This window comes from Sinocyclocheilus grahami, unplaced genomic scaffold (assembly GCF_001515645.1).
Source record: "Sinocyclocheilus grahami isolate Dianchi unplaced genomic scaffold, SAMN03320097.WGS_v1.1 scaffold865.1, whole genome shotgun sequence".
NCBI lineage: Eukaryota > Metazoa > Chordata > Actinopteri > Cypriniformes > Cyprinidae > Sinocyclocheilus > Sinocyclocheilus grahami.
This window is the reverse complement of record NW_015506044.1, coordinates 707,879-731,593: the sequence shown is the minus strand read 5'-3', so window position 1 is coordinate 731,593 and position 23,715 is coordinate 707,879. Positions and strand designations below refer to the sequence as shown.

General features: G+C 36.5%; 1 protein-coding gene across 1 annotated transcript in view; it reads right to left on the bottom strand.

The window, feature by feature from the left end:
• LOC107563278 (nuclear anchorage protein 1) overlaps nt 1-23,715 on the bottom strand; it is a 47,287-nt gene that overhangs the window by 15,787 nt on the left and 7,785 nt on the right. Inside the window, 2 exon segments of the mRNA XM_016248097.1 lie at nt 187-14,340; nt 14,343-23,294. Coding sequence (XP_016103583.1) covers nt 187-14,340; nt 14,343-23,294 — 23,106 coding nt within the window.

Here is a 23,715-nt window from a genome sequence, read left to right as displayed (position 1 = left end):
CTCTAATTTGATTGCTTCTCTCATATCTTCCATTTGTTCTCTTTGTGTCATTGTTTCAGACCGCATCTTCTCCAGGTCTTCTCTTTCCTCTTCAATCATCTTCCTGTCATTTTCCATTTCAGTTTTATCTCGTTCCAGTTCACTCCTTATCTGGTCAAGTTCTTCTCTTTCCATCTTTGCTTTTACTCTCATTTCTTCTTCTTTCTCTTTTTCTTCCATAATATGTTCTTGCAGTGTGTTCAATTCTTGTATTTTTAGGCTTATGTCTTGTTGTTCCTGCTCAGCTTTAGTCTTCAGCTGCAGGATCTTAACTTTGGTCTGTTCTAGACTTTTTCTTTCTTCTTCCATCTCCTCCTGTTTCATTAAATCCTTTTCCTTCTGTTGTCTGACTTGAGTATCAAATTCATTAATTCTCTGCTGTAACTGTGTCCATTTATTGTTTATTTCATCTTTCTCTTGCTCTAGAAGCGCTCTGTATTTACTCAACTCTTGTTTTTGTTCATTTATGTTTGTGCTCATCTTTTCCAGATCCTTTTTCTGTCTCTTTGTTTCTTCAGTGACACTCTCAAGTTCTTCCTTTTCCTTTTGTAGGTGCGCTTCCATTTCCTTCAGTGTTTCTCTCTCCTTCTTTATTTCCTCCTCCATGTATTTGATTTGTTCACTTTCTTTTTGCTGCTCTGTCTTACTTTGAGCTAGAAGATATTTTTCATCACTGGTCTTTTGTCTTTCAAGGTCAATTTCTTCTTTCTGGAGTTTAATATAATGTATCTGCTCTCCTACATTATCCATTGATTTCTGAACTATTTCTTTATTGCTTTCAATTTCATCCTTTTCTAGATCAATCTTTTGCATTTTCTGTTCAAGTGCCGATCTCTCAAGTTTGATTGTTTCTCTCATGTGTTCCATTTGCTCTCTCTCTGTCATCATGTCAGACCTCATCTTATGCAGTTCTTTTCTTTCCTGTTCAATCATATTGCTGTCATCATCCATTTTCGTCTGCTCATGATCTATTTCAGTTTTCTCTATTTCCAGTTCACTCTTTATGTGATCAAGATTTTCCTTCTCCATGTTTGCTTTAACTCTCATTTCTTCTTCTTCTTTCTCTTTTTCTTTCATAATCTGATCCTGTTCCGCTTTAGTCTTCAGCTCCAGGATCTTAGCTTTGGTTTCTTCTAGACTTTCTCTTTCTTCTTCCATCTTTTTTTGTTCCATCATATAATCTTCCTTCTGTTTACTGACTTGAGCATCAAATTCATCAAATCTCAGTTGTAACTGTGTCCATTTTTTGTTTATTTCTTCTCTTTCTTGTTCTAGAAGGTCTCTGCAGTTCTTCAACTCTTGTTTTTGTTCATCCAGATCCTCTTTCTTTCTCTTTGTTTCTTCAGTGACACTCTCAATTTCTTCCTTTTCCTTTTGTAAATGAGCTTCCATTTCCTTCAGTGTTTCTCTCTCCTTCTTTATTTCCTCCTCCATGTATTTTATTTGTTTGCTTTCTTTTTGCAGCTCTGTCTTACTTTGAGCTAGAAGATATTTTTCATCAGTGATATTTTGTCTTTCAAGGTCAAGTTCTTCTTTCTGGAGTTTAATATAATTGCTCTGCTCTTCTACTTTATCCATTAATTTCTGAACTATTTCTTTGTTCTTTTCAGTTTCATCCTTTTCTAGATCAATATTTTGCATTTTCTGGTCAAGTGCTGATCTTTCTATTTTGATAGTCTCTGTCAAGTGTTTTTCCATTTGTTCTCTTTGTGTCACTATTTCAGACTTCATCTTCTCCAGGTTGTTTCTTTCCTGTTCAATCACCTTTCTGTCATTATTCATTTTCTTCTGCTCATGATCAATTTCAGATTTCTCTCTTTCCAGTTCACTCCTTATCTGGTCAAGGTCCTCTCTTTCCATCTTTGCTTTTATGCTAATTTCTTTTTCTTTTATAATATGTGCTTTCAGCGAGTCTAGTTCTTCTTTTTGGAGTGTAATATAATTTCTCTGTTCGTCCACCTGGTCCAATAGTTTCTGAACTTTTTCTTTGTACTTTTTATTCTTTTCTAGATCAATCTCTTTTGTTTTCTGGACAAGTGCTGATCTCTCTAATTTGATTGCTTCTCTAATGTCTTCCATTTTTTCTCTTTGTGTCATTGTTTCAGACCGCATCTTCTCCAGGTCTTCTCTTTCCTGTTCAATCATCTTCCTGTCATTTTCCATTTCCGTTTTCTCTCGTTCCAATTCCCTCTTTATCTGATCAAGTTCTTCTCTCTCCATCTTTGCTTTTACTCTCATTTCTTTTTCTTTCTCCTTTTCTTTCATAATATGTTCTTGCATTGTGTTCAACTCTTGTATTTTTAGGCTTATGTCTTGCTGTTCTTGCTCAGCTTTAGTCTTCAGCTGCAGGATCTTGACTTTGGTCTGTTCTAGACTTTTTCTTTCTTCTTCCATCTCCTCCTGTTTCATTAAATCCTTTTCCTTCTGTTGTCTGACTTGAGTATGAAATTCATCAATTCTCTGCTGTAACGTTATCCATTTATTGTTTATTTCATCTTTCTCTTGCTCTAGAAGCTCTCTGTATTTTCTCAGCTCTAGTTTTTGTTCATTTATGTTTGCGCTCATCATTTCCAGGTTTTCTTTTCGTCTATTTGTTTCTTCAGTGACACTCTCAAGTTCTTCCTTTTCCTTTTGTAGAAGAGCTTCCATTTCTTTCAGTGTTTCTCTCTTCTTTTTTATTTCATCTTCCATGCATCTGATTTGTTCACTCTCTTTTTGCAGTTTAGTCTTTATTTGAGCCTGACAATCTTTTTCATCATTTATCTTTTGTCTCTCAAGTTCAAGTTTTTCTTCATGGAGTTTAATATAATTTCTCTGTTCTTCTACCTCATCCAGTATCTTCTGTAAAATTTCTTTGCTCTTCTCAATGTCACATTTTTCTAGATCAGTCTGTTTTATTTTGTTGTCAAGTTCCTCTCTCTCTTCTTCTATTTGCTTTCTTTGTAACATTATTTCAGACCTCATCTCCTCCATGTAATTTCTTCCTTGTTCAATCATATTTCTGTCATCATTTATTTTCTTCTGCTCATGATCTATTTCAGTTTTCAGTCTTTCCAGATCACTCTTCATCTGATCAAGTTCCTCTCTCTCCATCTTTAGTTTTACACTTATCTCTTCATCCATTTGTTGTCTATATTCTTCAGATTCATTCCTCATGTTCTCCAGATCTCTCCTCTCCTCGTTCACAGCTTTTATACTCTCCTCCAGTCTTCGCCGCTGTTGATTAATTTCAGCCTTTTCAGTCTCTAACTCATATTTGATTTCTTCCATTTCGTCTCTTTGTTTTTGTAATGTCTTCTGGAGAACATCCAGCTCATTCCACTTCTTCATCATGTCCTCTTTTTCTTTCTCTATTTCATCTCTCTGTCTCAGAATTTCGCTAGCTTTTTCCTCAAGAAGCTTTTTCTCTTCATTCATTGATATTTTACTCATCTCTTCTTTTTCTTTTTGTTCTGTCATGTGCGTCTCCAGGTCATCAGCTTGTCTTTGCAAATCTTCTTTTTCCTTTTCAGTGTTATTTCTCTCTTTTTTCAGACGGTCTTTCTCAGTCTTAATCAGTTGATTTTGCTCTTCTATGTCATCAATAGTCTTTTCTAGTTCACTCTTATTCCTCATATTTTCTTCCATGGTATTGGCACATTGATCCATCATTTGTTTAAGGTGGGACTCCCTTATCTCCATATTTTCTTGCTCCCTTTTGATCTCTTCTAAGATGCTTTTCAAATTTTCAGCATCATTCTGCACCTCAGATTTTGTCTGGTCAACCAGTTTTCTTTCCTCTTGGAGTTTTTCTGCTTCAGTTCGGATCACTTCTTGTTGTTCCACAAGCTTGGCTTTCGTGATTTCCAGATCTTTCATTAACTTGTTAGTTGTGTTCCTGTTTTCACCAATGTCTTGTTTTTCTGTTTGTATTTCATCTCTCAGTTGTGAGAGTTCTCTTTCCTGCTTTGCAAAAGTCTTCATGTCCTCTTGCATTCTTTGTCTCTGAGCTTCTAGTTCAATCCTCAACTTATCCATTTCCCTTCTTTCTTCCGTTATCTCTCTTACAATTTGATCCAGTCTTTGCTGCTGCTCCGTAATATATTTCTCTCTCTGCTCCAGCTCAGTCTTCTGAATTATCACTCTTTGTCTCATTGATTCTATTTCATCGTTTACCCTATTTATATCAGCTTTCTCTTTTTCAGTTTGCTCTCTCTCAGTAAGAAGCTTTATCTTAATTTTTTCCAGTTTTTCTCTTTCTTTCTCTAGCTCTTCTAAATGGACTTGAACCTTATCTTTCTGTTGTTTAGTCCAGATCTGCAGATCATCTTTTTTCTGCTTCATTTCTGTATTTTCATTGTCTATTTCATGCCGTATCTTCTTAAGCAACTCATAGTCCTTATTAATTTCTTGTTTTTGCAGTTCTATATCAACCTGCATCTCTTCAAGGGCATGCTGTATCTTATTGGTTTCCTCAGGAACATTATCTAAATGTTCCTGTTCAATGTGAAGCTGAGCAGCGATCCCATGTAATTCTATGTTTCTCTTCTCTATTACTCCCTCCTTCCTCTGTATGTTTAGCTCTTTTTCATCAAGAGCATTCTGCTTGTCTTGCATGCATTGCTTTTGTAGTTCAATGGACTGAATCTGATGGTGTATTTCACCTTGCATTTGTTCAACCTTGTCTCTTTCTTTGTTGGTCATGTATTTTATGTTTTCCATTTCTTCTTTGGCTTTCTGAAGTATTTGCTTCTCTTCATTCATTTTTATGATGTTAAGCTCCAACATCTGTTTCTGCTGTTCAGTTTCAAATCTCTGTTTTTCCAGATCTTCTCTCTCTTTTTTGTTTTCCTCACTGGTTTGATCATTCTGTCGCTGCTGGTTGAGTACCTCGACCTGCCGTTCCTCAATGTTTGATTTTTCCAAAATAAGTTCCTTCTTCCAAATGTCATTTTCATTTTGCTTGTTCTGTATCTCTGCTCTTAAAGCTTCTAGTTTGTTTCTTAAAGTCATCAAGTTATTTCTCTCTTCCTCTGTTTCTTGTTTTTCACGAAGAAGTTCTTTCTTCATCTCCTCAAGTGCCAGTCTGTCCTTTTGTATCTGCTCAATCTGGTCCATCATTTGTTTTTCCAAGTCTTTCTTTTCTTTGTCAATTTCTGTCTTTTCCTTTTCAAGCATCACTTTTGTTTTATCAATTTCTTGCTTTTGTCTCTCCATCTCCTTTATCGTCTTATCAAGGTCCCTCATTTTCATTTCAGTCTCTTCAGACAAACATTTAATTTCTTCTCTGTCTTTATCTAGTTGGATTTTAATTTCTCTTTCTTTCTCTTTTAGGTTGGTGTCTATTATTATCATTTTATCTGTCTGTATCTTTATCTCCGCTTTTGTCTTTTCAAGATTACATTTATCTTCTTGAAGTCGTTGATTATCCTTTTCAATTTCTACTTTTGTTCTCTCCAGGTCAACCCTCATTTGCAATAATTCTTCCATTTCTTTATCAATCTTTTCTTTCTTACTTTTAATGTCATATCTACTTATTTGCAACTCACTGTGAAGTTTGTTAGTTTCTTCCCTCTGTCTCTCTAATTGTCTGATTTCTTCCTCCACTCTTTGCCTTTCACCCTCAATTTCCAGCCAGCATTTCTCTAGATCCTTTCTTTCCTTCTTGATAACATTTTGAATCTCTTTGGATTCTGCTCTTATCTGTTCTAGTGCATTCTTCTCATCTTGTACATTCAGTTTCTCATGTCTTAGATTTTGTAATTGCTTCTCCAGATAATTTTTCATGTTTTCAAGTTCAGCCTTCTCTTGATCCATCAACGTTTTGCTGATTTCAAGCCACTCTTTTTCTTTCTGTACTTCTTCAGTCAGCTTTCTGTATTCATTGCGTTCTCTTGTAATTGTTTCACCCATTTCCATTAATTGCTGTTTCTCCTCTTGAATTTCAGCCTCCTTTCTTTCCAGATTACTTTGAATCTCCTTCTTGATTTTATACATTTCATCTTGAATCTGTTTCAGCTGCTGCTGCTCTTCCATGAAAGATTTTACTTTGTTTTCAAGCTCACTTTCCTTTCTTTGCAGTTCTTCTCGAAGTGTATCCAGTTTCTGTTTTTCTGAATATACATTATTCTTCTCTTTGTCAACATCATCTCTTTCCTTCAGAATGTCCACCTTAATTTGTTCTAGAGCCTCTTTGTGATTTTGAATCTCTTGCTTCGCCATCTCATCTTGCTCTTTCTGTTGTAAGGCTTTTCTTTCCAGGTCCCCTGTTTCTCTCTCTAACGCTTCCCTCTTAAGCTGCAGATGTGTCATTTCCCTTTCATAAACATCCCTGCCATTTTTCAGTCGTTTCTTATCATCTTGAAGTTCTGCACTGATTATATTGAGATCTTTCTTCTTGGTCTCTATTTCTGTGATGATATTCTCTATATCTTCTCGTTGTGTGTGAAGTTTTAGACTGAGGTCTGTTAATCTGTCTCTCTCATTGTTTGCTTCCTGAATGAGTTTGTCGGTGATCTCTGACTTTTTCTGAAGCTCAGCATTCTTTTGTTCAATCAAATGTCTCTCTGTGCTGACCATTTGCTTCATTTCTTCCACTTGCTCTTTTTCTTTGTTTAGTTCACTCTTCATTTCCTGTAGTTTCTCCTCCATTTTTGCAGCAATGTGGAGCTTTTCCTCAAGTTTAGCCCTCTCGTTTTCTAGTTCATTCTTAATCTTTTCTAGATTTTTCAGCTCCACATCATAAGCCTTCATGGCAGCACTCACTTCATGCCTCTGGTGATTGATTTCAGCTTGTTCATCTTCTAACCGATCCTTCTCCATAATCAAAGCATGTTTTGAAGATTCAACATTAATTATCTGTCTCTGTAGTTCACTTCTAGAGAGCTCCAGCTCTTGCTTCTCTTGCCTTAAATTGTTCATTTCTTTTTCTATATCTTTTTGCTTCCTCAGTATTTCCATATTGATCTTTTCAAGTGTATCTTTCTTTTTCTCTATTTCTTCAACAATCCAACTTTTCTCTTCCAACTCATGTTTCTGCTTCTCCAGTATCTGCTCTCCTCTCTTTACTTCAGAAGTAATGCCTTCCAGTTCAGCCCTTTTCTTTTCATGCAGGGTTTTCATTTCTTCCATGGTTTGCCATAGGCTTTGTATATCTCTGTTGAGCTGTTCCAGATCACTCTTGTTTCTCAATAGTTCCTCAAAAACATTTTGCAGTTCTTCCTTGTTCTTTCTTGTGTCCTTAAACTCTTCCGTTATTTCTTTAGTTATTTCTACCTTAACCAGCTCTCTTTTGGTCTCCACATCCTCATTTTCTCTGTTTATCTCATCCTTCCGCTGCTCCAGTTCTTCTCTTTCTTTCTGTAGCATTTCTTTCATGCTCTCTTCCTCGTGTTGCTTTTCTGCAAGCTCTGCTCTCATCTTCTCCAATTCATTCTTGTCTCTTCTGGTGGTTTCTATCTCTTTTCTAAGGCTTCCAAGATTTTCCCGTATTTGTCCAATATCTTGAATGAGCCTCTGGATCTCAGACTTGAAGTTTTCCTTTTCATCTCTCACCACCTTACCTTCCTCCATCCTGCTCTCCATGTCAACTTTTAGATTTCTCACCATTTCCCTGATTTTCACAACCTCTAAAATTAGTCTTTGGATGTCAGCATTGGTACTTTCGTCATCTTCTAGATTCACAGTTTTCTCCACCAATAGCTCTATATCCTCTCTTGCACTTTGAACATCATTCCTGAGTATTTCCAGCTCCTGCCGCTCTCTGTTGATCTCCTCTCTCGCCTTTGCTATCTCAGTCTTCATTTTCTCCACCTCATCCCTCTTTCGTATCACTTGTTTCATCATCTGGTCCAGATCTTTCTTTTCTAGGACTATTTCAGACCTTAAGACTTCCAGTTCTCCCTTCTCATGCGTCATTTTCTGAATCCTTGTTTCTATGACTTTTCTCTGGCTCTGTATATCCATCAGCTCCAACTCTCTCGTGTCCTTTTCATGCTGTAATATCTCAAACCTCATGTTTTCTAGCTCATCCATCTGATGTTTTAAGTCTGCTTTAGTTTTCTGAAGTTCTACCTGCTGTTGATCCAGCTCAGCCTTCAACTCTGTCAGTTTGTCTATTTGTCTGTTAATGTCATCTGTCTGACTCTTACTCTCTTCTTGCTGGTCGTCCAATGATTCCATTTTCTCCCTTAATTCCTCTGAATCTCTCCTCATTACTTTCTTTTTTCTGGAAGGTTTAACTGTTTGTACTGTGCTTTCTCTAGTTGTTTCTTCTAGAAGGTTTTTGAGAATTTCATATTGTTTCTTCATGTCAACATTTTCTTTCTTCAGCAGTTCATTTTCGTCATTAAGTTTTTGATTGTCCAATGCCATTTCTTGTTTTTGTCTCTCCAAATCAGCTCTATTTTGCTCAAGATCATTTCGCTCTTTGCTCAACAAGTCTTTGGTACTCTCAATTTGCTGCTTCTTTTTTTGTATCTCCTTGTTCTGTTGCTCATAGGTTTCCTTCATGCCCTGTTTCATGGCTTCGACTTCCAGTCTCATGTTCTCCAGTTCAAATCTTTCATTTCTAGCAGCCTTGACTTCATCTTTCATTCTTCTGAGAACCTCTCTGACATGCTCAATTTCCTGGATCAGCCTCTGCATGTAAGCACTAATTTTTTGCCTTTCCTCTGAATCCGCTTGAACATTAACATCTCTCTGCATGCTTCTTTCCAGGTCATGTTTTGTTCTCCAGGCCATTTCCCTAGTCTTTTCAGCCTCTTGAATAAGCCTCTGTATCTTGGTGTTTATTTGTTCTTTCTCTTCCAGATCTCCACCTCTTTCTTCCGTATGAGATTGTAGTTCTTCTCCCGCTCGTTGTTTCTCAGCTTTCATTTGATCCATGTCATCACGCTCTATACTTAACATGACTCTGTCCATTTCAAGTTTCTCATTTGCACTTTCAATATCAGCTCTCATTTTCTCCAGCTCATCTCTCTTTCTCGCTGCCTGTCTCATCTTATCATCAAGATCTTTCCTCTTGCTATCAGTTTCATCCTGAAGAAGCTTCAATTCTTTCATCTCACGTTTAGTCTTTTTCATCTTGTCCTCTAATTCCTCTTTCTGACTGAGTATTTCTGCTCTCATACCAATAAGTTCCTCTACTTCTGATTGTCTTTTAGTCTCAAACTCTTCTTTTTGGATTAGAATATTTGTTTTGATCTCCTCATATTTCTCCATTTCTTGTTTAGCCTCTCTCAACATTTTGTCATTTGCTTTTCTTTCTTTTGCTAACTCGGCTTTCATTCGCTCTAGTTGAACTCTTTCATCTTGAATATCCTGTTTTTGAACTTTTAACTCCTCTAATTCTTTATGCAGATTTGATTTATTTTGTTCCATATCATCTATGTCTCGTTTCAGTTGCGTTCTGCTTTTCTCAGTCAATTCATTTTCATTCAAAAGCTCTTTCCTCAGCTGTTCCACATTTTCAGTGTCCTTCTTTAGTGTCTCCATCAGCTGACACTGCTCTAACAGTTCACCTCTTTCTCTCTCCATGTCATGTTTTTGCTTTAAGATCTCCACTCTCATCTGATCAAGACTCTCTCTCTCTTTCTGCAGGTTTGCACGAGTGATGTCACTCTCCTCGGATTGTCTTTTGAAATGTTCCTTGGTTTTTTCCAGATCCATATTTTCCTTAATAACAATCGCTTTGTCTACAGCAATGGCTAGTTTTTGTCTTTCTATCTCAGCTTGTATTTCATCCAGGGTGTCATCCTTAGCAAATTGTTGCCTCTCTTTTTCTAACTCTTGTGCAGCCCTCTGCCTTTCTTTCTGAACTTCTAGCTTCAACTTTTTAATATCATCTCTCTTCTTTTCTAGCTCGTCTTGCTCATTTTTATAAGCTTGTTTCTCATTTTGGAGGTTTTCCAAGTCTCTAGCCAACTCAGCTCTCTTTTGTTCCAGATTCTCAAAATCAGCCTTTTCTTTTATTTTGTTTTTCATGTCATCCATTTCTTTTTGTTTATTTTGAAGTTCTGTTCTCATTTGTTCTAGTTCATTCTCTTTGTGTTGTATTTTTTCCTTCTTATCTTCAATTTGAGCTATTTGTCTCAAGTTATTTGTACTCCTTTGCTTGAGAATGTCTTTATCTCTCTGCAAGTCAGTTTTTTGTCTATCTAGTTCTTCCTTGGCTTGGTTTATGTCTGCCTTGGTTTTCTCCAGCTCAGATCTTTCTTCTTGAAGCAAGTCTTTGGCAGACTGAATTTCCTTTCTTTGCTTCTCTGTCTCATCCATGAGCTCTTCCGCCTGTTGGTAGTCCGCTGGAATGCCACTGACGTCTAATTGCTTTTTAAATTTGGCTGCCATCTCTTCTGCCCTCCGTCTTTCATTGTTTGTCTTCTCAGATAGTTTCTCCAAGTCTTCAGCTTGTTTTTGAAGGTCGGTTTTCATCCTCTCTAGTTCCTCCTTCTCATTTTCAAATGTGTGTTTCTCAACTTTTAGATTATTTAATTCTTTCTCCAGATCCACTTTTTGCCTCTCCATAAGATCAACATTTTTGGTCAACAGCTCTCTGTCTTTTTCAACCTGATCGTTTTCCTCCAGTAATTTTAGTCTCAGTTGTTCACATGTATCCTTTTCTTCCTCTAGACTGACTATCTCTCTCTCTATATTTCTCTTCTGTGCCATCATTTCCACTCTTTCTCTTTCTACGTTTGTCATTTCTGTCTTTGTGAATTCCATTAGATCGTCAACCTCTCGCTGTAATAGATCAATGTCAGTTTGTCTCTGGTCCAGTTGACTCATTTCCATCATGATTGTGTTTTTCAGTTCGTCCATTTCATGTTGTTGTTGTAAAATGTTTTCCTGCAGCTTTGCAAGTTCAGTTTCTCTGCGAGAAAGACTTTCATTCGCTTTTTGAATAGTCTCCACTTGTTTTGATATTTTCACCCTCATTTCTTCAAGAGCGTCCCTCTCTGTCCGCATCTCTTTTATTGTCTTTTCATTCTTTTCTTGCTGTTCTGCAAGAAGTTTGTTGGCTTTAGCAATTTCTGTTTTGATTTTCTCTAAATCAGTCTTCTCCATTTCAAACTCAGTTGCTTGCTTTTGTTGATTACATTTTTTAACATTAATCTCCTCGTTAAGGCTTTCAAGATTACTTCTCTCTTCCTGAAGTTGAGCTGACATTTCTTCTAGCTTCTGTCTTTCATTTTGCATATCCTGCTTTTCCATTTCAATGTGTTCGGCTTCACTTTGCAGTTCAGCTCTCATCTGTTCCAGTTTGTCCTTTTCATCTTCAATAAACTTCTTCTCTAACATCATCTCCTGTTTATGAGGTAAATCCTCAGCTTCAGGTAAGTCTGACTTTTGGCTCTCAACATCTGTTTCTAATGCATCTTTTAAGTCCATTTCCAGCATCTGCTCCATCAAGACACTTTTTCCATCTGGATCTGACATTTCTTTGTCTGTTAAAGATTTCACTACATCCACGTCACTCTGTTGAAGAACCATTTCAGCCTCTGATTTCTCAAGCAGACTTTCTTCTGTTATGCCAAACCTCAGGTGATCAATATCTCCTTGTTTTCTTTCGATGTCTGCCCGCATTCTTTCAAGTTCTTCCTTTTCTATTCGTAACTCTTGCTTTTCATCTTTAAGTGCCATTTTTTCTTTAGTTATTTTCTCACTCATCTGTTCAAGCATGTTTCTATCTTGTTGTATCTCTGCCAGTGTGATCTCAATGTTTGTTTTTTGTTCAGAAAGCTGTTTTTCAAGCTCTTCCTTGGTTTGAGACATCTCAGCTTTGGTTTTCTCTAAGTCAGACCGTTCCCTTCTAATCAAGTCGTTGCCTCTCTCAATTGCTTCTTGTTCTCTTTGTATTTCAGTATAGGTTTCATCAAGAATATCTCCCTTCTTTTTAATTTCCTCAATGAGATCATTGATTTCTTTCCTCTCTTTCTGGAGTTGAGCTGTCATTTCCTCCAGTTTTTGTCTTTCGTGTTGTGTTTCTAGTCTGATCTTCTCAATATCTTGTGTTTCTCGTTGCAGGTCAGTTTTGATCTGTTGTATAATTTCCTTCTCATTCTCCAAAGCTTCTCTCTCAAGTTTCAGACTCTCTGAATCTCTGTCTACATTAACTAGTTTTTGTTGCAGATTTTCCATGTCTCTCTTCAGCAGTTGTCTACCATTTTCCAACATTTCCTTTTCAGTCAACACCTCCTTCATCTGAAGCTCAACATCTTCATACTTTTTTCTCAGCTCAGTCATCATGTCCTGTTTTTCCCTGATCATTGCAGCTCTTTCACTTTCAATGTTGTTCTTTTCCTTTTCCACTTCACTTTGTTGTTTATGAATCTCTGCTTGTAGTATCTCTAGTTTATCTTCTCTGAGTTTAATTTTCTCTTTCTCATTTTCAATTTCATCAGTTTGTTTGGAGATGTTCAGTCTCATTTGCTCAAGGTTGTTTTTCTCTCTTTGTTGATCTGCCATTAAAGACTCATTTGCAACTTTCCTTTCATCCAGGATTTTATTATTTTTCTTTGTATCTTCATCAAGATGAACAATATCTTCTCTCTCTTTCTTATGTTCTTCAGCCATCTTTTCCAAACTCTGTCTCTCATTTTGTGTTTCTTCTTTGAGCTTTCGGATATCATCAGCTTCTCTTTGCAGCTCAATCTTCATCTGTTCTAACTTGTTCTTCTCATCTTCAATCACTTGTTTCTGAAGTGTCATCATCTCTAGGTCTTCATTCAGATCTTTTCTGCTTTGGTCAACATCATCTCTTTCTTTCTTCACTTGCTGTTTCTGTTCTTCCATCTCTTGTTTATTTTTATCTAGTTGTTTTCTTTCATTCCTCATTTTTTCCATAATGTCACTCACTTCTGTCTGTTGTTTGTCTAACTCGGATTGTCTCAGATCAAGCTGACTTCTGTCTTTTATTATAATGTTTCTGTCATTGTCTTGTTCTTGTTTCTGATTATGAATTTCAGTTTTCTGTTGTTCAAGTTCATGTTGTTTTTGTCTCATTTTTTCCTCTTGATCTTTATTAATATCATGTATTTGTCTTGTGATGGTCTCATTCATCTCCTTTAGGGAGGCTCTCTCTTTCTGTATCTCTGCCAGTATGATTCCTTGCTTTTCTCTTTCTTTTTCAAGATCCTCCTTGGCTTTAGCAAGTTTACTTTTGATTTTCTCAAGATCATGTTTGTCCTTCTCAAGCATGTCTCTATCAGATTGAATGGCTTTAGTTTTCACTTCAATTTCTGTGTTCATTTCATCAAAGACCATGTCTTTTCTTTTTGTCTCCTCAATGAGATTGTCGATTTCTTCTCTCTCTTTCTGGAGTTGAGCTGTCATTTCCTCCAGTTTTTGTCTTTCGTGTTGTGTTTCTAGTCTGATCTTCTCAATATCTTGTGTTTCTCGTTGCAGGTCAGTTTTGATCTGTTGTATAATTTCCTTCTCATTCTCCAAAGCTTCTCTCTCAAGTTTCAGACTCTCCGAATCTCTGTCTACATTAACTAGTTTTTGTTGCAGATTTTCCATGTCTCTCTTCAGCAGTTGTCTACCCTTTTCCAACATTTCCTTTTCAGTCAACACCTCCTTCATCTGAAGCTCAACATCTTCATACTTTTTTCTCAGCTCAGTCATCATGTCCTGTTTTTCCCTGATCATTGCAGCTCTTTCACTTTCAATGTTGTTCTTTTCCTTTTCCACTTCACTTTGTTGTTTATGAATCTCTGCTTTTAATTGCTCTAGTTCATCTTCTCTGAGTTTAATTTTCTCTTTCTCATTTTCAATTTCATCAGTTTGTTTAGAGATGTCCAGTCTCATTTGCTCAAGGTTGTTTTTCTCTCTTTGTAGATCTGCCATTGAAGACTCATTTGCAGCTTTCATTTCATCCAGAATCTCTTGTTTTCTCTTTGTATCTTCATCAAGATGAAAAATATCTTCTCTCTCTTTCTGAAGTTCTTCAGCCATCTTTTCCAAACTCTGTCTCTCATTTTGTGTTTCTTCTTTGAGCTTTCGGATATCATCAGCTTCTCTTTGCAGCTCAGTCTTCATCTGTTCTAACTTGTTCTTCTCATCTTCAATCACTTGTTTCTGAAGTGTCATCATCTTTAGGTCTTCATTCAGATCTTTTCTGCTTTGGTTAACATCATCTCTTTCTTTCTTCAGTTGCTGTTTCTGTTCTTCCATCTCTTGTTTATCTTTATCTAGTTGTTTTCTTTCATTCCTATTTTTTTCCATAATGTCACTCACTTCTGTCTGTTGTTTGTCTAACTCGGACTGTCTTAGATCAATCTGACTTCTGTCTTTTGTTATAATATTTCTGTCATTGTCTTGTTCTTATCATCAGTTTGTTTGGAGATGTTCAATTTCATTTGCTCAAGGTTGTTTTTCTCTCTTTGTAGATCTGCCATTAAAGACTCACTTGCAACTTTCATTTCATCCAGAATCTCATGTTTTTTCTTTGTATCTTCAGCAAGATGAACGATATCTTCTCTCTCTCTCTTAAGTTCTTCAGCCATCTTTTCCAAGCTCTGTCTCTCATTTTGTGTGTCTTCTTTGAGCTTTCGGATATCCTCAGCTTCTCTTTGCAGCTCAATCTTCATCTGTTCTAACTTGTTCTTCTCATCTTCAATCCCTTGTTTCTGAAGTGTCATCATCTTTAGGTCTTCAGCCAGATCTTTTCTGCTTTGGTCTACATCATCTGTTTCTTTCTTCAGTTGCTGTTTCTGTTCTTCCATTTCTTGTTTTTCTTTATCTAGTCGTCTTCTCTCATTCCTTATTTTTTCCATAATATCATGGACTTCTGTCTGTTGTTTGTCTAACTCAGATTGTCTCAGATGAAGCTGACTTCTGTCGTTTATTATAATGTTTCTGTCAGTGTCTTGTTCTTGTTTCTGATAATGAATTTCAGTTTTCAGTTGTTCGAGTTCATGTTGTTTTTGTCTCATTTGTTCCTCTTGATTTTTAATATCATGTGTTTGCCTTGTGATGGTCTCCTTAATCTCCTCAAGGTTTTTTCTCTCTTTCTGTAACTCTGCCAGTATGATTCCTTGCTTTTCTCTTTCTTTTTCAAGATCCTCCTTGGCTTTATCAAGTTCACTTTTGATTTTCTCAAGATCATGTTTTTCCTTCTCAAGCATGTCTCTATCAGATTGAATGGCTTTAGTTTTCACTTCAGTTTCTGTGTTCATTTCATCCAAGACCATATCTTTTCTTTTTGTCTCCTCAATGAGATTGTTGATTTCTTCTCTCTCTTTCTGGAGTTGAGCTGTCATTTCCTCCAGTTTTTGTCTTTCATGTTGTGTTTCTAGTCTGATCTTCTCAATCTCTTGTGTTTCTCGTTGCAGGTCAGTTTTGATCTGTTTTATCATTTCCTTCTCATTCTCCAGAGCTTCGCTCTCAAGTTTCAGACTCTCTGAATCTCTGTCTACATTAACTATTTTTTGTTGCAGAATTTCCATGTCTCTCTTCAGCAGTTGTCTACCATTTTCCAACATTTCCTTTTCAGTCAATATCTCCTTCATCTGAAGCTCAACATCTTCAGACTTCTTTCTCAGCTCAATCATCATATCCTGTTTTTCCCTAATCATTGCAGCTTTTTGAGTTTCAGCAATGCTCTTCTCATTCTTTGCGATCTCCACAATGTCATGCAGCTCCTTCTGTTGTTTTTCTATTTCAGTCTCTCTGAGTTCAAGCTGCTGCTTCTCAGTCATGATGATTTCTTTGAGGTTTTTCAGTTCACTTTGTTGTTTTTGATTCTCTGCTTTTAGTTGTTCTAGTTCATCTTCTCTCAGTCTTATTTTCTCTTTCTCATTTTCAATATCATCAGTTTGTTTGGAGATGTTCAATTTCATTTGCTCAAGGTTGTTTTTCTCTCTTTGTAGATCTGCCATTAAAGACTGAATTGCAACTTTCATTTCATCCAGAATCTCATGTTTTTTCTTTGTATCTTCAGCAAGATGAACGATATCTTCTCTCTCTCTCTTAAGTTCTTCAGCTGTCTTTTCCAAACTCTGTCTCTCATTTTGTGTTTCTTCTTTGAACTTTCGGATATCATCAGCTTCTCTTTGCAGCTCAATCTTCATCTGTTCTAACTTGTTCTTCTCATCTTCAATCACTTGTTTCCGAAGTGTCATCATCTGTAGGTCTTCATTCAGATCTTTTCTGCTTTGGTCAACATCATCTCTTTCTTTCTTCAGTTGCTGTTTCTGTACTTCCATCTCTTGTTTATTTTTATCTAGTTGTTTTCTTTCATTCCTAATTGTTTCTATAATGTCACTCACTTCTGTCTGTTGTTTGTCTAACTCGGATTGTCTCAGATCAAGCTGACTTCTGTCTGTTATTATAATATTTCTGTCATTGTCTAGTTCCTGTTTCTGATTATACATTTCAGTTTTCAGTTGCTCAAGTTCATGTTGTTTTTGTCTCATTTGTTCCTCTTGATTTTTAATATCATGTATTTGTCTTGTGATGGTCTCCTTCATCTCCTCTAGGTTGTCTCTCTCTTTCTGTGTCTCTGCCAGTATGATTTCTTTCTTTTCTGCTTGCTCAGCAAGTTGATTTTCAAGATCTTCTTTGATTTTATCAAGTTCTTGTTTAGTTTTCTGCATTTCATATTTTTCCTTCTCAAGCATGTCTCTATCAGATTGAATGGCTTTAGTTTTCACTTCAGTTTCTGTGTTCATTTCATCAGCAAGATGAACGATATCTTCTCTCTCTCTCTTAAGTTCTTCAGCTGTCTTTTCCAAACTCTGTCTCTCATTTTGTGTTTCTTCTTTGAGCTTTCGGATATCATCAGCTTCTCTTTGCAGCTCAATCTTCATCTGTTCTAACTTGTTCTTCTCATCTTCAATCACTTGTTTCCGAAGTGTCATCATCTGTAGGTCTTCATTCAGATCTTTTCTGCTTTGGTCAACATCATCTCTTTCTTTCTTCAGTTGCTGTTTCTGTTCTTCCATCTCTTGTTTATCTTTATCTAGTTGTTTTCTTTCATTCCTATTTTTTTCCATAATGTCACTCACTTCTGTCTGTTGTTTGTCTAACTCGGATTGTCTCAGATCAAGCTGACTTCTGTCTTTTATTATAATGTTTCTGTCATTGTCTTGTTCTTGTTTCTGATTATGAATTTCAGTTTTCAGTTGTTCAAGTTCATGTTGTTTTTGTCTCATTTGTTCCTCTTGATTTTTAATATCATGTATTTGTCTTGTGATGGTCTCATTCATCTCCTTTAGCGAGGCTCTCTCTTTCTGTATCTCTACCAGTATGATTCCTTGCTTTTCTCTTTCTTTTTCAAGATCCTCCTTGGCTTTATCAAGTTCACTTTTGATTTTCTCAAGATCATGTTTTTCCTTCTCAAGCATGTCTCTATCAGATTGAATGGCTTTAGTTTTCACTTCAGTTTCTGTGTTCATTTCATCCAAGACCATATCTTTTCTTTTTGTCTCCTCAATGAGATTGTTGATTTCTTCTCTCTCTTTCTGGAGTTGAGCTGTCATTTCCTCCAGTTTTTGTCTTTCATGTTGTGTTTCTAGTCTGATCTTCTCAATCTCTTGTGTTTCTCGTTGCAGGTCAGTTTTGATCTGTTTTATCATTTCCTTCTCATTCTCCAAAGCTTCTCTCTCAAGTTTCAGACTCTCTGAATCTCTGTCTACATTAACTATTTTTTGTTGCAGATTTTCCATGTCTCTCTTCAGCAGTTGTCTGTCATTTTCCAACATTTCCTTTTCAGTCAATATCTCCTTTATCTGAAGCTCAACATATTCAGACTTCTTTCTCAGCTCAATCATCATGTCCTGTTTTTCCCTGATCTCTTTTTGCAGATTTTCTAATTTGGACTCATGTAATACTTTAATTTCATCCAGAATCTCATTCTTTCTCTTTGTATCTTCAGCAAGATGAACAATACCTTCTTTCTCCTTCTGAAGTTGTTCAGCCATCTTTTCCAAACTCTGTCTCTCATTTTGTGTTTCTTCTTTTAACCTTCTCATATCTTCAGTTTGTCTTTGCATCTGTACTAAATCATCCGTCTCATCTTGAATAACTTTTTTATGATATTGAAGCTGCTTTATCTCTCTGTCTAGGGCTGCTCTTTTTTCGTCTATGTCAGCATTGAATGTTTTCAACATTTGGGTCCTTTCCTCAATTAATTCTTTTTCATTATTCAGTTCTGCCTTCAAGAGCTCCAGTTCAGTCTCTATTTGGTGTTTCTGTGCTAGCATTTCAGATTTCTCTTTCTCAATACAAGCCTTTTCTCCTGTTGTAAATTCCATGATTTCATTTACTTTTCTCTGTTTTTGATCTATTTCAGTTTTCTTCTTTTCAATTCTGTCTTTTTCCATTGTGAGAGCTTTTCGTGTGGCTTCCATTTCATCTTGCTGCCTATAAATCAGAGCTTGGAGGTGTTCAAGTTCAGTCTCTCTCAGTCTCATTTGTTGTCTCTCATTTGCAATGTTGTCCTGTTGCTCTGAATTACTATCTCTCAGTAGAAGAAGCATGTATTTTTCTTTCTGTATCTCTGCTAGTGTGATCTTGTTCTTTTCTCTTTCTTCAACGAGCTGGGTTTCAAGACCCTCCTTCGCTCTTGCTATATCTGTCACAGTTTTCTTCAGCTCAAGTAGAGCCCTTTCCTGCATCTGTTTATTAGACTCATTTGCTTTCCTTTGCAATTCAGTTTCCTGATGCATATTTTCTAGTGTCACTTTTTTCCTGTCAAGTTCCTCTGCAAGACTCTCAACATTATCTCTATCTTTCTTAAGTTGGGTTGTTGCTTCCTTAAGCTTCTGTCTTTCATTTTGTGTCTCTACTTTAATCTTTTCAATGTCTTCAGCTTCTCTTTTTAGATCTGATTTTATCTGCTCAATCCTGTCTTTCTCATCCTCAATCATTTGTTTCTGAAGCTTAATATTCTCCAACTCTTTCACTACATCAAGCTTTGTTTGTTCCAAAGTATCCATGTCTGTTTTTATGCTTTTCCTGCAGTTGTCAATTCCTTCCTTTACATCACACATCTCCTTTCTGAGCAGCTCTAACTTTTCACTCTCCATTTTTAGTTCTTGCCTCAAATTTACCTCCATATGTTGTTTTTGATTCTTCAAATCTCCCTTTTCTCTCTCAATATCATCCCTCTCCTTTTTAACCTGTTCTTTGGTTTCATCTGTCTCTTTTTTCTGTTTATCTATTTGAGCTTTAATGTCTTTCAGCCCACTCTTCTCTAGTGCAGTCATCACCTTCTGCTCATCTATCTCTGTTTGCTCTTTCTGAATTTCCATTTTTACACTTTGCAGCTCTGCTTGTTTGTATCTTGTTTGTTCAGTGTCCTTTTCTAGATCATCTCTCTGTTGTGATATGTTCATTCTTAACTGCTCAAGAATGTGTTTCTCTTTCTGTATCTCTGCCAATGTTACCTCATTTTGTCTTTTATGTGATTCAATTTGATTCTCAAGATCTTCTTTGGCTCTGGCTATCTCTGCTTTAGTTATCTCCAGGTCAGACTTGTCCTTTTTAAGAGTGTCTCTATCAGATTCAATTGTTTGCTTTTGTTTTCTTAGATCTCCTTCCTCTGATCTTGTCCTGGCAAAAGAAATCTCTATATCTTCCTTTTCTTTTTGAAGTTCGATCGTCATTTCCTCAGCCTTCTGCCTGCCATTTTCTATGCCTTGCCTTAGTTTAGCAATAACTTCCTTTTCTTGTTGGAGCTCATTTTTCATCTTATCAAATTCCTGCTTTTCTTTGCCAGTCAATTGTTTCTGGTAGTTTAAGGTCTCAAACTCCTCAGCTAAGATGGTTCTATTTTCTTTTATATCCTCTAGATCTTTGTTCAGTATTTGCCTGCTGTTTTCAATAGATTCTTTTTCGCGGAGAACTTCTTGTTTCATCAGCTCCACTGTTTCACTTTCCCTCTTCAGTTCTTCTGCAATGCCATTCACTTTTTGTCTTTCTTCCATTACATTAGTCCTCTCTTTTTCAAGTCTGTCCATCACATTCTCTAATGCTCTCTTTTGCTTTTCCATTTCAGCCTGTCTTTCACTAAGCTGACTCTTTTCTTTCAAGATAACATCCTGAATCTCTTCTATTTCTTTCTGTTGTGCATGAAGTTGTGATGTACGTATATTCAGGTCATTTTCTTGGTGTCTCAAACTTTCCTTCACTTTTTTAATACCATGTTCCTCTTGTGAAATGTTCATCTTCATTTGATCAAGGGAATTTCTCTGTTTCTCCATCTCTGACCGATCAATATCATTCATTTTTCTCTTTTCAGCAAGATCATCGTTTGATCTAGCTATCTCTCTTTTGCTTTTGTCCACTTTAAACTTCTGGTTTTCTAGTATATCTTTTTCAGTCTCAATGTCTTGCTTTTGCTTTTCTAGCTCAAGGCGCATCCTCTCCAGAACTTCTTTTCTGTCATTTCCCTCATGTTGAATTTGAACTGCCATGTCTTTTATACTCTGCTTTTCAGCTACCACCTCTTTCTTTATTCTCTCAGTATTGTCAGCCTCTTTCTGAAGGTCAGCTCTTACCTGCTGTATCTCTTTCTCAAACGATTGCCTCTGAAACTGCAAGTTTTCAAATTCTTTGTGCAGTTTGGCTTTATTTTTCTCTATGTCTTCCTCATCCATTTCTAGTGATTTCATGCGGCTTTCAAATACTTCTTTTTGCTCAATTAAATATCTCTTTTGGTGCTCCACATTTTCATATTCCACCCTCAGTTCTTCTCTCAAATTCTCAATTTCCTGTCTCTCTTTCTCCAGATCTGTCGCGTCTCTATCTCTTGCAGTCTTAACGTGTTCTATTTTTTCATGTGTAACTGTCCATTGTTGATCTTGGTCAGCTTGCATCTGCTCAACTTGCATCTTTTCCATTCTTAAACTGCTCTTCAACTCATCGATTTGTTTTTGTTTGTTTTCAATCTCTGCTGCTTTTTGTTTCAGTTCATTTTCTCTCCGTCTTAAATTTTCTTTATCACTTTCAACCATGCACCTTTGATTTGATATGGTTTCACTCATCTGCGCAAGATTGTCTCTTTCTTTCTCTATCTCTGCCAGTATAATAATGTTCTGTTCGTTTTGCTGAGCAAATTCATCTTTGAGATCTCTGAGCTTAGACTTTTCCTGTTCTAGCACATCTCTCTCAGACTCAGCATAACGCTTTTCTTTTTCAACCTCCATGCGCATCTCATCCAGTGCTTTTGACCTCTTTTCAATCTCTTCAACCAGACTATCAGTGTATTGTCTTTCTTTTTGAATTTTGGCTTCCATGTCTTTAACGTGTTGTATGTCATTTTGAACAGCTTGTCTTAAATTTTCAATGACACTGGCTTTTTTTTCCAGATCAGCCTTCATGCCTTTCAATATCTCAAATGCTTTTTCCTGCTTTTCTACATCAGCTTGCATTTTATCCAGGTCTTCTCTCTTTCTTTTTGTCTCCTCCGCAAAGCTCACAATGGCATCTCTCTCTTTCTGAAGTTGCACAGCAGTGTTTTTAAGCTTCTGTCTTTCAGCTAGTGTATCTTGTCTTAGCTTCTCTGTATCTTCAGCTACTCGTTGCAGCACAGATTCAGTCTGTTCCAACTTGCTTTTCTCTTCTGCAATACTTTGTCTTTGTAATTTTATCTCCTCTGCCTGACTACCCAAATTGATTTTCTTCTGCTCCAGATCTTCTATATCTCTGATTAAAGCTATTCTGCAGTCCTCAATAAGTCGCTTCTCATTTAGTATCTCTTTTTTCACAAGCTCCACAGTTTCTAGTTCTCTGTTTAATGCATCTGTCAAGTTGCTCTCCATCTGCTGCTTCTGTTCCATTATAGCCGCCCTTTCTCTGTCAAGATTGTCTTTTTCATTTTGTGTGACCTGCCTGATGTCTTCCACCTGTGTTAGCTTTTCGGCTATTTCATCTTGGCTTTTCTGAAGTTGACTTTTTTGCATTACAACTATATTCTGAATATCCAGCATGTATTTTTGTTGTCTGTTAAGATCAGCCTGCATTTGCTGCAGTTCATTTTCTCTTTTCTTTATTTCCTCCACCTCATTCTCAAAATTATCGTTTTTCTGTAAAATGAGTTCATTTATTTTCTCAAGAGTGTCTCTCTCCTTTTTGATCTCCTTCAGTGTCAGCTCATTCTCCTCTCTCAGGTTCCCTAGATCTTTCTTTTCTCTGGCTATTTCTGCTTGTATTTGTTGCATATCACACATTTTCTTTTCTAGCTCTTCCCTCTCTTGTTTAAGCTGCTCTGCCCATTTCTCCATGTTCTGTCTTTCTTTCTGCACATCCTGGTTTAACCTTTCAATATCACTAGACTCTTTTTGCAGCTCATATTTCATGTTCTGTAACATTCTCTTTTCATCCTCTATCCTTTTTCTCTGAGCTTCTATGTCTTCTAGTTCTGTAGCAAAAGTGTCTTTTAGGTCAGCCTCCATGGTTTGGTTTTGTTTTTCTATATCCTGTCGAATGTGATTTAGGACATGTCTCGCATTTTCTAATTCTGTTCTTATCATGTTGTCTTTTTCTTTGCTTTCTGTAATCTCAGCCTGCAGGTCATCCCATCCTTTCTGTATTTCTAGCTTTGTCTTTTCCAGCTCATATTTTGTTCGTTCTAGCTCCTGTTTTCGCAGCTCTAATTGTAACTCTATGTCTGCTGTGTTTTTTGTTGCAGTTTGTAGTGCGGCTTCTTTGAGTGAAAATTCATCCTTGCTCAGTTTTATTTCTGCCAGTTGTCTCTCAATTGTACTTTTTTGTGCAAGTAAGTCTTCTTTAAAATTCTCCAGAGCTTGTCGCTCTTTATCCAGCTCCTCCATAGTCAAGATCATCTGATATTTTCCTACATCCTCCATCACATCAGTTTGGACTTGTACATCAACTTGTTTAATCTCCATCAATCTTGCTTTTTCCAATTCACATTTCTCTCTCTGTAGATTTACTTCCATACTCTCTAGTTCTTGTTTTCTTTTATCTAGCTGCTCCTTCTCTTTCCATATTATATCTGAACCTCTCTGGTTTTCTTCTCTCTCTGATTGCAGCAGTCTTTCCCAGTTTTGTAGACTCACTCGTTTCTTTTCCATCTCTATTTCCATCTCTTGTAATTTTGTCATCCTCTCTTCAGCTTCATTCTTTACCGCTCGTACATCCTCCTTTGTTTTCTCTAGTTCATGTTTCTCTTTTAAAATTATTTCTTTATATTGTTCCAGTTCTTGTCTTTCTTTCTGTACATCACTCACAAAGTCTTCCACTTTAATGGCAGCTGGTTCTTCTGTTTTTGCATACTCCTGGCTCTCGGTTGGAATGATGGCAGGCTGAACCTGAAATAAATGGTTCTTGTTTGCATTTGCATCTCTGTCCCAATATTTTTTTTTAGATATACAATGTGTACAGTATTCAGTTATTCTGAACTCTTTGTCTAATTCTTTTTCTCATTTCACTCAAGATTGTCATGTTTAACATCCTTGTAAAATAGGTTATGGATGCTTCATGTTGACTTTAAGAGTCCATTTGCTGCCGACAATATTGATAATGCAGATAATATAATGACACATACAGTGGGGCAAAAAAGTATTTAGTCAGCCACCAATTGTGCAAGTTCTCCCACTTAAAAAGATGAGAGAGGCCTGTAATTTTCATCATAGGTATACCTCAACTATGAGAGACAAAATGAGAAAAAAAAATCCAGAAAATCACATTGTAGGATTTTTAAAGAATTAATTGATAAATTCCTCGGTAAAA